General features: G+C 44.2%; 1 protein-coding gene across 2 annotated transcripts in view; it reads right to left on the bottom strand.

Moving 5' to 3' along the window:
• The window catches only part of Pds5a (PDS5 cohesin associated factor A), a 98054-nt gene extending 89979 nt beyond the window's left edge, over nucleotides 1-8075 (bottom strand). The window contains exons 1-2 of one of the 2 annotated variants that reach the window (XM_060365262.1): nucleotides 7692-8075; nucleotides 6694-6868 (exon numbers count right to left, since the gene is read on the bottom strand). In XM_060365262.1, the coding sequence (XP_060221245.1) occupies nucleotides 6694-6828 (135 nt within the window). In that variant the 5' untranslated portion in view covers nucleotides 6829-6868; nucleotides 7692-8075. The remainder of the gene's footprint in view (nucleotides 1-6693; nucleotides 6869-7691) is intronic. The other variant, XM_021658707.2, reaches the window with a different exon arrangement.
• Nucleotides 8076-12409: the final 4334 nt, after the last annotated feature.

The following is a 12409-nucleotide window of genomic DNA, read 5'->3' as shown; positions in this document are numbered from 1 at the left end:
CTCATTTTGGACAATCTGAACCTCATCTTAGAAAACGGTGAGTTTAATATTTGTTTCTAAACATGGTCAATCGTCATGGTTTTTGTCAACTTGACACAAATTATAATCACCTGAGAAGAAAACCCTCATCTGAGGAATTGACACCATCAGATTGGCCTGTAGGCTTCTATAGATGAACTGTAACCTATAATACAAATAAACCCTTCTGCTAAATTGCTTCTGGTCAGTCATTTAACACAGCAATAGAAAAGCAAAGTAGGGCAGCTGAAAAACAAGTTACTCTAATAAATTATCTCCTAAACTTATCTTCACAATGAAGAGAACTGACCAAATGTGAACAAGCATTAAAAACTGTAACTAAAAGGACAAATGACATGTTTCCCAATATAATGCAACAAAGGACACAGCTCTCTGAACAGTGTTACTTCCCATAAAACTTTAAACTAAGTCTAAGCAGGAGGAAACAGGAGAACCAGATTATAGAACTTTAAGACACATGGCATGTATGCTTTAAAAAGGTTATGCAAATGGGTCAGCAGTTAACACTCGAAGTTCTTCCAGAGGACCAGTGTTCAATTCCCAGCACCAACATGGCAGTAACAACCATCTCCAACCCCAGTTCCAGGGGATACCATGCCCTCTTTTGACCTATGTGTCTGCAAAGCATGCATGGTACACAGACATACATGCAAGCAAACTACTCATACACATAAAATAACTATATCAAAAGATAAAAATGGTTATGTCAGAGCTAAGGCTGTAGCTCAGTGTGAAAGCACTTGCCAAGCATGAACAACTCTCTTGAGTTCAAACCCAGTACATGAAAAAAGGAAAGATTAAAACAAATATGAAAAAGTAAATCTGGACGGTGGTGGCACACGCCTTTAATTCCAGCACTGGGGAGGTAGAGGCAGGAGAATCTCTGTGAGTCTGAGGTCAGCCTGGCCTACAGAATGAGTTCTAGGATAGCCAAGGTTCTATTACATAGGAAAACCCTATCTGAAAATACAAGCCAAAAAGAGAGAGAGAGAGAAAGAAGAAAGAGAAGAAAGAGAATAAGGAGAAATGACCAAAATTTTAAAAGATTAAAAAGAAATATCATGTTTATAATCCTATGTTAGAATTAGGGTAGAGGGGGGAAATGAACTTTTAACATCTTAATTTCCCCCCAAACCAACATCTTTTCAGCACTCTTAATACATAACTAGAGAGGAAAATTGCCTAAAAGTTGCAGGCCAACTAGCCTGGAGTAAGAAGGATAGCATAAACAAGAGAGACCTTGCCTCAACAAGGTAAGAGATAAAACTGACTTCCAAAAGGATTTTCTGACATCTGCAAGTGAGCACACGCAGATAATTTGTTTTTGTTCTTTCAAGACAGGGTTTCTCTGTGTAGCCTTGGCTATCCTGGACTCACTTTGTAGACCAGGCTGACCATGAACTCAGGGATCTGCCTGCTTCTGCCCCCCAGAGTGCTTGGGTTATAGGTGTCCACCACCATGCCCTGCTCATTTTTTTTTTATTTAAGAGTAGGAGAAATTTAAATTTAAAATCCTCCTACATGAAAGCATTTAGTCATTTAACAAATATTTTTTGTATCTAACTATGTATTAAGATGGAAAAGTATGCCTTGAGAAACAAGTGAACAAATCTGATCTCATGCCTGTATTTGTAAAGCTTGAACACAACAAATCAAAGAAACAAATGGACCAATATAATATCACAACTTCAGGTATCTGACCGAAGGAGTTAAAACTACCAAATATGAAATCTAAGACAGTTCCCTTAGTAAGAAATAAAATCTATAGACAAACTATGTACTAGGGCTATATAATAGGAACAATCTATTAAAGCAGAAATTATGCCAGTATATTCAAGGGGACCAAACCAAATATAACAAAATACATAAAGTAGTTCCTCAGAAACAGAAATTAAAGTTTTACTATGTCCAGGAACTACGGTGCATGATTTCAATTCCAGCACTTCAGAGGCAGGCCTCTGAATTTGAGGCCAGCTTGGTCTACATATTGAATTCCTGAACAGCCAGGGGTAGGAAAAGAGACCATGTCTAATTTTTTTTTTTTTTTTTTTAAAAACTATGCAAACCTGGGGCTGCCCTTGGTACATTTACCTAAACCCAGCAAAGAGGAGTGTCTGCTTTTAATGCCAGTGCTTGGAAAATAGAGGCAGGAGAATGACAAGTTCCAGGTCATCCTCAGCTACAAAGCAAGCTTGGAGCCAGCTTTGAATTTATCAGTCAGCCTACCTGCCCACCCTCCGCATCTCAAATTACAACTCTTGAGCTGTTGATATGGCTCAGGGACTAAAGGTAACTGCCAAACCTGACAACCTGAGTTTGATCCCCAGAACACATAAAAGTGGAAGAATCAACTATAAAAAATTGTCCTCCTGCCCCTCCAACACATGTGCTGTAGACATGGACCCCCACACACAAACCATTAAGTACAAATTTTTTTAACCATGAATCTTTAGTTGTAACTAATAAAGATGCCTTAGAAGCAAGCTACATCAGAACCAAAACAAAATTGACACCAGTGTCTTGGATCGGCCACCAATCAACTTAATAACTGCTCCTGAGGAGTGCTATTTGGTATTTAGCTACTAAGAACCTAATTTTTGTCATCTGTTAGGAAGAAGTTGCAGAATTTCTTTAGGATCCTTCTAACTTTAAAAAAACTCTGGAGCCAGTAGTAAGTAAAGGTACTTAGCAACAAAATACAACCAAGTCTGACCATCTGAGCTCTATCCTTGGGACCCAAGTGGTAGAAAGAGAAAACTAGTTCAAGTTGTTCTCTTACCTCCACGTGAACCTATACAAAGACGTATTTTTTTTTTAATTATGGAGCCAAATTCATGTAGCAGTACATGTTTCTAATGCCTACGATATAAGAGGATCAAAATTTTGAGGTTAGCCTGAGCATGCATACATAATGAGATCCTCTCTCAAAAATAGACAATTTGAAGGGGAACATAAGAAACAGGCTGTGCTGGGCCACAGAGGACTTTGCAGCCAGTCCTGAAGACACCTGATAAACCAGTATCAGATGAACGGGAGGAGGTTCTCCCTTATCAGTGGACTTGGAAAGGAGCAGGGAGGAGATGAAGGTAGGAGTGTGGGATTGGGAGGGAAAGAGGGAGTGGGATACAGCAGGGATACAAAGTTAACAAACTATAACTAATACTAAAAAAAAAAAAAAAAAGAAACATAGACTGAAGATATGGGCCAGCTGGTAGTGCAACCAGCCTAGAATGCATGAAGTCCTACATTCAGTCCCTAGGCATGATGGTAAGTAATCATAGCATTTCAGATGTGAAGTTAGAAAGAGCTTAAGTTCAAGGAGAGCCTAGGCTATGTGATTTTGTCTTTGGGGAAAACAAAAAAAAAAAGGGAATGAGCTCAGTGTGGTGCCGTACAACATACTTGTAATTCCAGTACTTGTGAAGCAGAGGCAGGAAGATCAAGTTTGAGGGCAGTCTAGGGGCCACATCAAGTTTGTGTCTTAAAAAAAGCAGAAAATAAAAATTGATAAAAATGTCAACTTTATCTTGCAAAAGAATTCATAATAAATGGACAATTAGCCCAGTGCTAACCTTGACATTTCACAGTTAAGAATAGTTCTAATATTCAATCTGTCTTTAAGTGGAAAATGTAGTCATAGCTTTCTAAAATTTTTAAATCTTTTAAATTTTTCATTGCATTTTATTTCGTGTGTGTGAAAGAGTCAGAGAGACTGTGGATGGCTGCATGTGGAGGTCTGAGGAACGATTTGTAGGAATCCATTCTCTTCACCATATGGGTTCCATCTTAAGTTGTCAGATTTAGCACCTTTACCTAATAAATCTAACTGCTGGTCCCAATTTTCCCTATTTTTCTTTTAAGATTGTTTATCCCAGAGATTCAAGGTTTGAATATTCCTTTATTTAATTTTATTTATCTTCTGGAGACAAGGCCTCACTGTATACCTCTAGCTGGTCTAGAACACATTATGTAGACCAAGCTGGTCTCAAACTCACAGAGATCCTCCTGCCTCTTAAATGTGAACACCACCATGTCTGGCTATTTCAATTTTTTTGTTTTGTTTTGTTTTTGAGACAAAGTTTCTGTATAGCTCTGGAACCCAGGCAGTGTAGATCAGACTGACCTCGAAATCAGAGATCTACCTGTCTCTGCCTCAACCCCCCACCCCCACCCCATGCCAGGATTTAAGGTGTGTGCCACCCCCACCCACTTATTTCAATATCCTTAATTTAAACATTTGGTCAAAACTAGATGAGCGCTGGGTTTTGTGGCACACACCTGTAATCCCAGCACTTCCAAATCAGGTGCTGAGGAAGAAGGATTTGTGAGTCCAAGACTAGCCTGAGGTAAACAGTAACACCCTGTCCCAAAACTGGGATGGATCAATGAGCATATATATCTCTTTAATCCCAGCGCTCAGAAGGCAGAAGAAGACAGCCTGGTCTACGCAATGAATCCCAGGACAGCCAGATCTACATAGAAAGACATCCCCTTGAAAAAACAAACCAACCTTCAGTGAGAGAATGAAATAAATAGGACAAAACACATACATACACACACAATGTTAATATTATTAAGCAGCTTTATTTTTTTCCTTAATTCAGATTCTTACTCAAAATACACAATATAATCTTAGCAAACGTTAACATTCTTTAGTAGCAAGATTGGCCTTAAGGAGCTGGGGAGATAGCTAAATTGACTAGCGCTTGCCTCCTAAGCATAAGGTATACCAGAGTTGGAGCTCCAATCCCTAGCACAGGCAAAAGTGCTTCATGTGGTGGCAGATAATTAACTGTAATCTCAGCAGGAAGATTCTGGAGGCTCACTGGAAAGCCAGTCCAACTTAACTGGTGAGCTCCAGGCCAACCAGAAACCTTGTCTCAAAGAAGGTAACAACATTTCTGAGGGCAATAACCAAGATTGTCCTCTGGCCTCCATAAACATACACAAAAGTACCTATGTACTTAAACATAAATATGCATGTACATGCATGAACAATGCACACACACAGCCATATATACATTCTCACATTAAAAAAAAAGAGTTTAGTTGAGCATAGTGGCACATGTCTATATTCCCAACACTTCAAAGGCACAGAAAACTGAAAGAAATTGAGACCAGCCTTGTCTATACAGCAAGTTTTAGGCCAGACCCTATCTTGAAAACAAAAAGATCTGCTTTAGGCTGGGTATAGCTCAGGGGCAGAGCAGAGCATAGGTTTAATATACACTGACTGCACATGACCCCCACACCACCAGTAAAAAGGAATAGAATGAAAAGAAAACAGACTGAGTCTTTCAAAGGGGCAACAAATGAAAACTAAAACACAGGAATACTTTAAACACAGGCACTATACTCAATTACTAGGCACTATACTAGATTCTAAGATCAAGCCCTAAAAATACATTTTATAAAGTTGCACAAGGCAGAAAAGTTGTCAACAAAGTTTCTTGCCTAGCCTTCCACCACCTTACAACTTTGAAGCATCTTTGAAGACAGTGCCAAATGCTTCCTAATGCTTCAACCCTTTAATATAGTTCCTCATGCTGTGGTGACGACCACAAACAAAATTATTTCATTGCTAATTCATAACTGTAATTTTGCTACTATGAATTGTAATATCCGATATTCGACCTCTGCGAAAGGGTCTCTCCACACAAAGAGGTCATGACCCATAAGTTGAGAACAACATTTGGGGCAGGATGTAGTTATAACTAGGATTTGGGAAGTGAAGGCAGGAAGATGGTTAAGTTCAAGACTCAAACAACTTATCTCATCCATTCTTTGTCTCTCTATTCCAACTGTCAATGCCCTACTTCAATAGTTTAAGATCTTTCACCCACACTCTTTCCTAGGAGGACTCATTGCCCAGTCTCCCTAGTACACACACAGCCCCAATTGTGACAACCAAAATGACTCTGAGATTGCCTACAACATCCCTGGTGAATCAAAGTTGTCCAAAGTGACAATCACTGCTTGAACCTGACTCCATCACAAAAACAACCTTCATTCAGTAATGAAAACCCAAAACTGACCAATGCAAGATTAAAATAGACAACAACTGAAAATAAACCTCACAGAAATACTGATAATCCAGTCCTCAAATTTCTTGGGTATACGTGTACTTAAGTCATTATTTTACTTTAAGCTCCAATTTTGAAAGATCTGTATACTCTGTAAAGTTTAGCCACACTGTATGCCCCGTTAAGCTTCCAGATATTAGAAAATTATGAGAAACTAAGAAGGGTAAAAATGTGGCTTGTGCTCAAATCAGTATTTTAGAGTTGATGAAAGTAGGAATGTTAGGGGCAAATTACTGTCTACACTTATACACAGCACTTAAACAATATTCATTAAATAAAATAATCACAGAAAGTGAAGCAAGTAAACATGCGTTCTTATGTTTAATAAACAGAGCAGAAATAACCACTTTTCACATTTAAATTTCCCATGCTATTTATGGTCCTTTCAGAACTTATCCAAAGATGTCTACAAGTCAGAACAATACTTTGGGGGGGTTGGTTATGAGAGGAGACAATAAGTTATCTTTAAAAACTTGGTACTAAAAACTTCAAAGGCCAGGCTGAGCAGTCCAATGAAACCACATTTGTCACAAAGCCACCCAGAGTACAGCTCATCGACCCAGATCCTTACCTTCAGGCGTTTGATCATTTCGTCGGTGGTGATCTTGTCGGTGATCTCCTTTACTCCCGGAGGGTAAGCGATTTTCCCATCTGCACTCACAACACCACAGAGGGCAGCGGCAGGCTTCGGCTGAGAGAAGTCCATCCTGGGGGATAACTTTTCTTTCACAGTCCTCTACCGGCCTCTATCGGTCAGAAAATCAAAGTTCAGCGGGAAAGGGGCGACTTTGTAACCTCTTTTTCATTTCAAAAATCTCTAATCTGGAAAGGGCCCTTTCTTCCCCCGAGGCCTGGGACCCCAGCATCTCGCTCCTTCCCTGGGGATTCGGATCCCGCTAGGCGTCCGCGGCTCCCACCCGCGCCAGCCCCGGTAGCACGGGGCTCTCGACTGCAGCAGCCGCGGCCACGGGAGGCGCCGAGCAGCGCCCGGAGTTTCCTAGCCCCCTTTTCACAATGAAATGCACCCCCGAGCACCTAGGTTGGAAGTTGGGTGGCCTCGGGGGACCAGCGACGACCTAAAGGCCCCAGCTCGGTCCGGGAGAACCGGCCGGGTGACCGCCTGGACAGTCCCCTCCAGAAGAGGAGACTCGAGGCCTAGAGGGTTCAGCTTAGGCCGCAAAACTAGGTACCCAAGAGGACCCACGCGCGGCGCCGGCGCCCGGGAGCAGAACGCCTTGGCCGCGCCGAGCCCCGGGGGCCCCAGCGTCCCCGCCGCGCGGCAGCCCCTCCCCGGCCAGCACACCACCCCCGCCAGCCGCCCGCGGCCCGAGCCCCGCGCCAGGAAGCGGAGGACGCGGCTCTGCACTTCGCATTTTGTTCCGTAACTTCGGGGACCGAGCCCGGCGGCGTCTCCCGCCCCTCGGCCGCCAGGCGCTACCCGGCATCACCGAGGCCTGAGCCGCCGCTCCGGGCAACCCCGCCGGGCCTCAGCGCGCGCCCTCCCCTGCGGTCTCCCCTTCCGTCCCTCCCTCGCTGCCGCCGAGGGCGCGAGCCCAGCCGCCGCTTTACCTCCTCCTCATGCGGGCGGACAGTGCAGCGAGCGCCGGGCCTCTGTCAGGTGGTTGCGCCGCCGCCACCGCCGCCGCCCCTCGTCGGGCTGCACACAAAGCGGCTCCGTGGGTCCCGCCGCCGCCGCCCGCCCCGGAGCGGCGCTGGGGCTGGCGGTGCCGAGGAGCAGCCGCCGCGGGGGGAGACGCGGGCCGAGCGTGCGCCGGCCGGGGCGACACTGCCGCTCTCCGTCGGGCTGAGGAAGCGCAGCCTCGGCAGCGGCTCCTCCGAGAGCCCGCGCGCGGGTGCACGCCCGCGCGCCCCCCGCGCCCGCCCGCACCTCGCGCCCACCGGGCACCCGAAGCCTTCTCGCCGCGGCGCGCTCTCGGCCGTCCGTGCCCCGCGGAGCCTGAGCGTCGCGCACACCCAGGGTCCGTCACGCGAGCGGCGCGAGAGCACGCGAGAGCAACGCGCGCCTCGCTCCCGCCCCTTCTTCCGCCGACCGAGCCCCCGCCTCCGTTGGGCCCGACGCGGCCGCGCGCGCAGTAGACAGCGCCGCCACCCGTTTGGCGCCAAGACCTGCCGGCGCGGGCGCCTCCGGGAGGCCGGCGGCCGAGCGGGTTCCCGGAGGAGGAGCCCCGGTGGCGGGAAGCGGACCCCGGGAGGCGCGGGCTTGCGTCGCTCGCGGTCCGCACGTAGTTCGAGACTCTTCTTGGAGGCTTCTCTGGGTGGGGACGTGAACCGGACCGGTTGAAAAATGGCTAATTCCTCGGGGAAATTGCTGCTTTCCCCGGATCTAGAGGCCGAGGTAAAGTTTTACCACAGGTCACGACATGGGCTGCTCATTCTTGTGTCCCCTGAGAGTCGCCCCGTCTCGCACCCTACTACCTTAAACCCCTGACGTTGAGATTTTCAAAGCTGCAAAATAGGAAGTTGCATTGAAACGCCATGGTTTCTGGGCTTCTGGTTTCCCAGTCATTTTGGGTACAGGCTGAAAACACAGATCAGGGTTCCTGACTGTGAAACAAACAAACAAAAAAAAAAAAAAAAAATACAAAAAACGGGGGCGGGTGTGCTCGTACAGATTTACAAATTACCTAGGGGAGTCGTGTGAATTTAAAGTTGTAAATACACCAACGCTAAACTTTCTTTCATCCAAAGGTAAGGATTGCCAAGGAAAACTCAGCAACACTGTTTGAGCAGTTTAAGGTAAATATTAAAGCGAATGAACTTGAACAATACGCACATAATTTTAGGAAACGAATTAAAAAGAAATGATAAGCCAGGCGGTAATGACACGTGCCTTTAATCCTGGCTCTTTGGAGGCAGAAGCAAGCGGATCTCTTAGCCTGGTCAACAGAGCTAGTTCCAGGACAGTGAACAGCCAGGGCTACAAAGAAACCATGTCTCAAAAATAATAGTAATAAAAATAATAAGGGCTGGAAAGATGGCTCACCCGTTAAGAGCACTGCCTACACTTCCAAAGGACCTAGGTTCAATTCCTAGTACCCACATGGCAGCTCCAGGGGATCTGACAACCTCACACACACAGACAGACATACAGGCAAAACACCAAAGCACATAAAAATAAATAAAAAATGTTTACATCTTTGTCATTTAATATAATAATAATAAGCTGGGCAGTGGTAGCACACACCTTTAATCCCCACACTCAGGAAGCAGGTGAATCTCTGTGTTTAAGGCCAGCCTGGTATACATAGCAAGTTCCAGGATTGCCAGGGAAACCCTGACTCGAAAAATCAAATACTAATAATAAGAAGCTGGGTAGTGGTTGAATTTATGCAGTGTTCTTTAAAATACCCTCCTTTTAACCAGCCCATGGTTGCAGCTATTCAAGAGATTGAGGCAAGAGGATTTCTGGAGCGCAAGACTTCCAGACCAGCTAGTAATATGAGGCAGGTCTCTTTGGATATGCCCATGGTTCCAGTACTTGGAAGACTGAAGTAGGTTTGGGAGACATAAAGAATGAAAATGAGAAGGAAAAATGTGCATTGTTTGATTGAGGCAGGGCCCCACCATATAGCTGAGGCCAGCCTGGAATTTAGTATATAACCCAGGCTGGCTTCTCAATCTTCCTCTCTCCACTTCAGGATTACAGATAGGCAACTACTTTCCCAGTATTGAGGGGTATTTTTGTATATGAAGGTAAAATATAACTTTATGCAATGTATTACTGTTACTATTTGTCTTAGCCATTGTTCTACAAATGTGGAGAGACACCTTGACCAAGGCAATTTTTTTCCTTTCTTTCTTTTCTGTTTTGCTTTGTTTTGTTTTGAGACAGAGTTTCTCTATGTAGCCTTGGCTGTCCTGGACTCTATATACCAGGCTGGCCTTGAACTCACAGAGATACACCTGCCTGCCGCACTGAGTGCTGGGATTAAAGGGCTGGGCAGCCGGCCATTCTTACTCAAACGTCTTATTATATAATGTTGTAAGCATTCAAAAGATAGTAAACCCTGAGATTTGTAACATAATTGAAACAAATTGCAATACTGTTACAATATCTGCCTTTTGTCTAAGAAAGCAAAAAAGAGCAACCTCCCACAGAAAGTTATTTATTGTTTTGTTGCTGCTGCTCTTGTTGTTTTCAAGACATTGTTTCATTATGTAGCCCAGTCCAGCCTCAAGCTCTCCATACTCCTGCCTCAGCTTTTCAACTTCTGCAATAACATACATACCTCCAGGACACTGCCTGACTTTTTTTTATTTGTGTCTTTTTAATTTTTTTTTTTTTTTATTTCTATGGGGAGTTGGTTTTAAAATGCCACAGCAATCAGTCCTATGGCAGTTAGAGGATAACTTACAGAAGTAAGTTCTCTCTTGCTACCATGCGGGTTCCTGGGAGTTAAACTGAGGTTGGCATGCTTGGCACAAAGTGCCATTTACCTGCTGAGCCATCTTGCCAGCCCCTGACAATTTTGCTTGATTGGTTGGTGTTTGTTTTTTAGAGACAGGGTCTCACTATGTAGCCCTGACTGATCAGAACTTGCTAAATAGACCAGGTTGTCCTTGAACTCATATATCTTCTCCTGTCTTTGCCTCCTGAGTGCTGAGATTAAAGGTGTGTGCCACCATGCCTAGCTTGGTTTTCATATTTTGAGACAGGATCTCACTGTAACTCAGGCTGGCAAGTTAGGCTCAAATTGTCTGCAGTTCTGAGTGTGAGGATTCAAAGGTGTGAATCACTATGTTAGGCTCCTCCTCCTTCCTCTCCCTCCCCCCCCTTTTTTTGTTTTTGTTTTTTGAGACAGGGTTTCTCTGTGTGGCCCTGTCTTGAACTCACTCTGTAGACCAAGCTGGCCTCAAACTCAGAGATCCACCTGCCTCTGCCTCCCATCAAAGGCTTGTACCACCACCACAAGCCTTTGAGATAATCAGTGTTGAACAGGCTTGTCTGGAACCATTAAGCTCAAGGAATCATCTTGTTATGGGGAGAGGTGTTCATAAAGCCCTACTCTTCCCCAAGATCTATATAGGCAGTTAATAGTTGGGAGGGGAAGAAGAGACATTTTGCTACAGTGGTGAAGCCACTAATAAGTTGCCCTTGCTCCTGAAACAACCCCTCATCCATGCTCCTATAAGCATTCCTATATTAAACTCATTGAGTATATATAGGTCAGTAGTTCCCAATCTGTGGGTCACAATCTCTTTGGAGTTGTATATCAGCTATTTACATTACTGTTTACAGCAGTAGCAAAATTATAGTTACAAAGTAGCAACAAAATAATGTTATGGTTGGTGGGGAGAGAGTATCTACAACATGAGGAACTGCATTAAAGAGTGGTGGCATTGGGAAGGTTGAGAACCACTGATAGAGGTGCGTGTGCACACACATACACACAGACTGGTAGGCAGAAGGTGGACCAGCTACTTTTTTATTCTTTCTTTCATTCATTCCCTTTTTGTTTCTCTTTTGTTCTGAATCAGAATATCCTGTACTCAGGTTGGCTGTCAATTAGGTACTTAGCTGAGGATGACTTTGAGCTTCTGACCCTCCTGCTTCTTTCTCTAAAGTGACGGTTTATAGACTTAGGCCAACAGCCTCAGTTTTATGTGGTACAGGGCATGTTAGACAAGCACCATATCACCTGTCATCTTATAATAAAAATGTTTTTAAATAATCAGTAAAGTATTTTGTAGTCCAGGCTGCTAAAAAAGCTGAGACAAGAGCGATTGTTTGAGTCTAGGCATCCAGGGCCTGTTTGGGTAATACAGTGAAATCCTGTTTCTTAAAATAAATTTTTAATTAAATTAAAAGACATTATTTCTATAGGATCATTATTAGTGGCTACTATAGTGAACAATGCAAAAGTTGAACTTTCTATTGTAAGTTTCTGTTGGACAGTCCTGCTGGGCTCTCTCATGCTCCTGTAGATAACCGCTCATCCAAATTTCTATAAGTAACCCAATAAACTAAATATAGGAAAAGTTTGTGGCTAGTAATATGTTTAATACAGGGTTTGTCCTGAGGCTGCACTAGATACCATTTTTGGGCTTTTTTTGGGTTTGTTTTTGTTTTTGTTTTTGTTTTGGAGAGGTGTGTGTGTGTGTGTGTTTGGTTTCTTTGTGTAGCCTTGGCTCTCTTGGACCTGCTTTGTAGACTAGGCTGGCCTTGAACTCACAGAGATCTGCCTGCCTCTGCCTCCCTAGGTGCTGGTGTTATAGGTGTGTAACACTGAGTCCAGCTTAGGTACTCTTTTTACATAGATTATATG

Source organism: Meriones unguiculatus, chromosome 12, assembly GCF_030254825.1.
Source record: "Meriones unguiculatus strain TT.TT164.6M chromosome 12, Bangor_MerUng_6.1, whole genome shotgun sequence".
Lineage (NCBI taxonomy): Eukaryota > Metazoa > Chordata > Mammalia > Rodentia > Muridae > Meriones > Meriones unguiculatus.
Note: the sequence above shows the minus strand (reverse complement) of the source record. Positions and strands in the feature narration are given on the sequence as shown.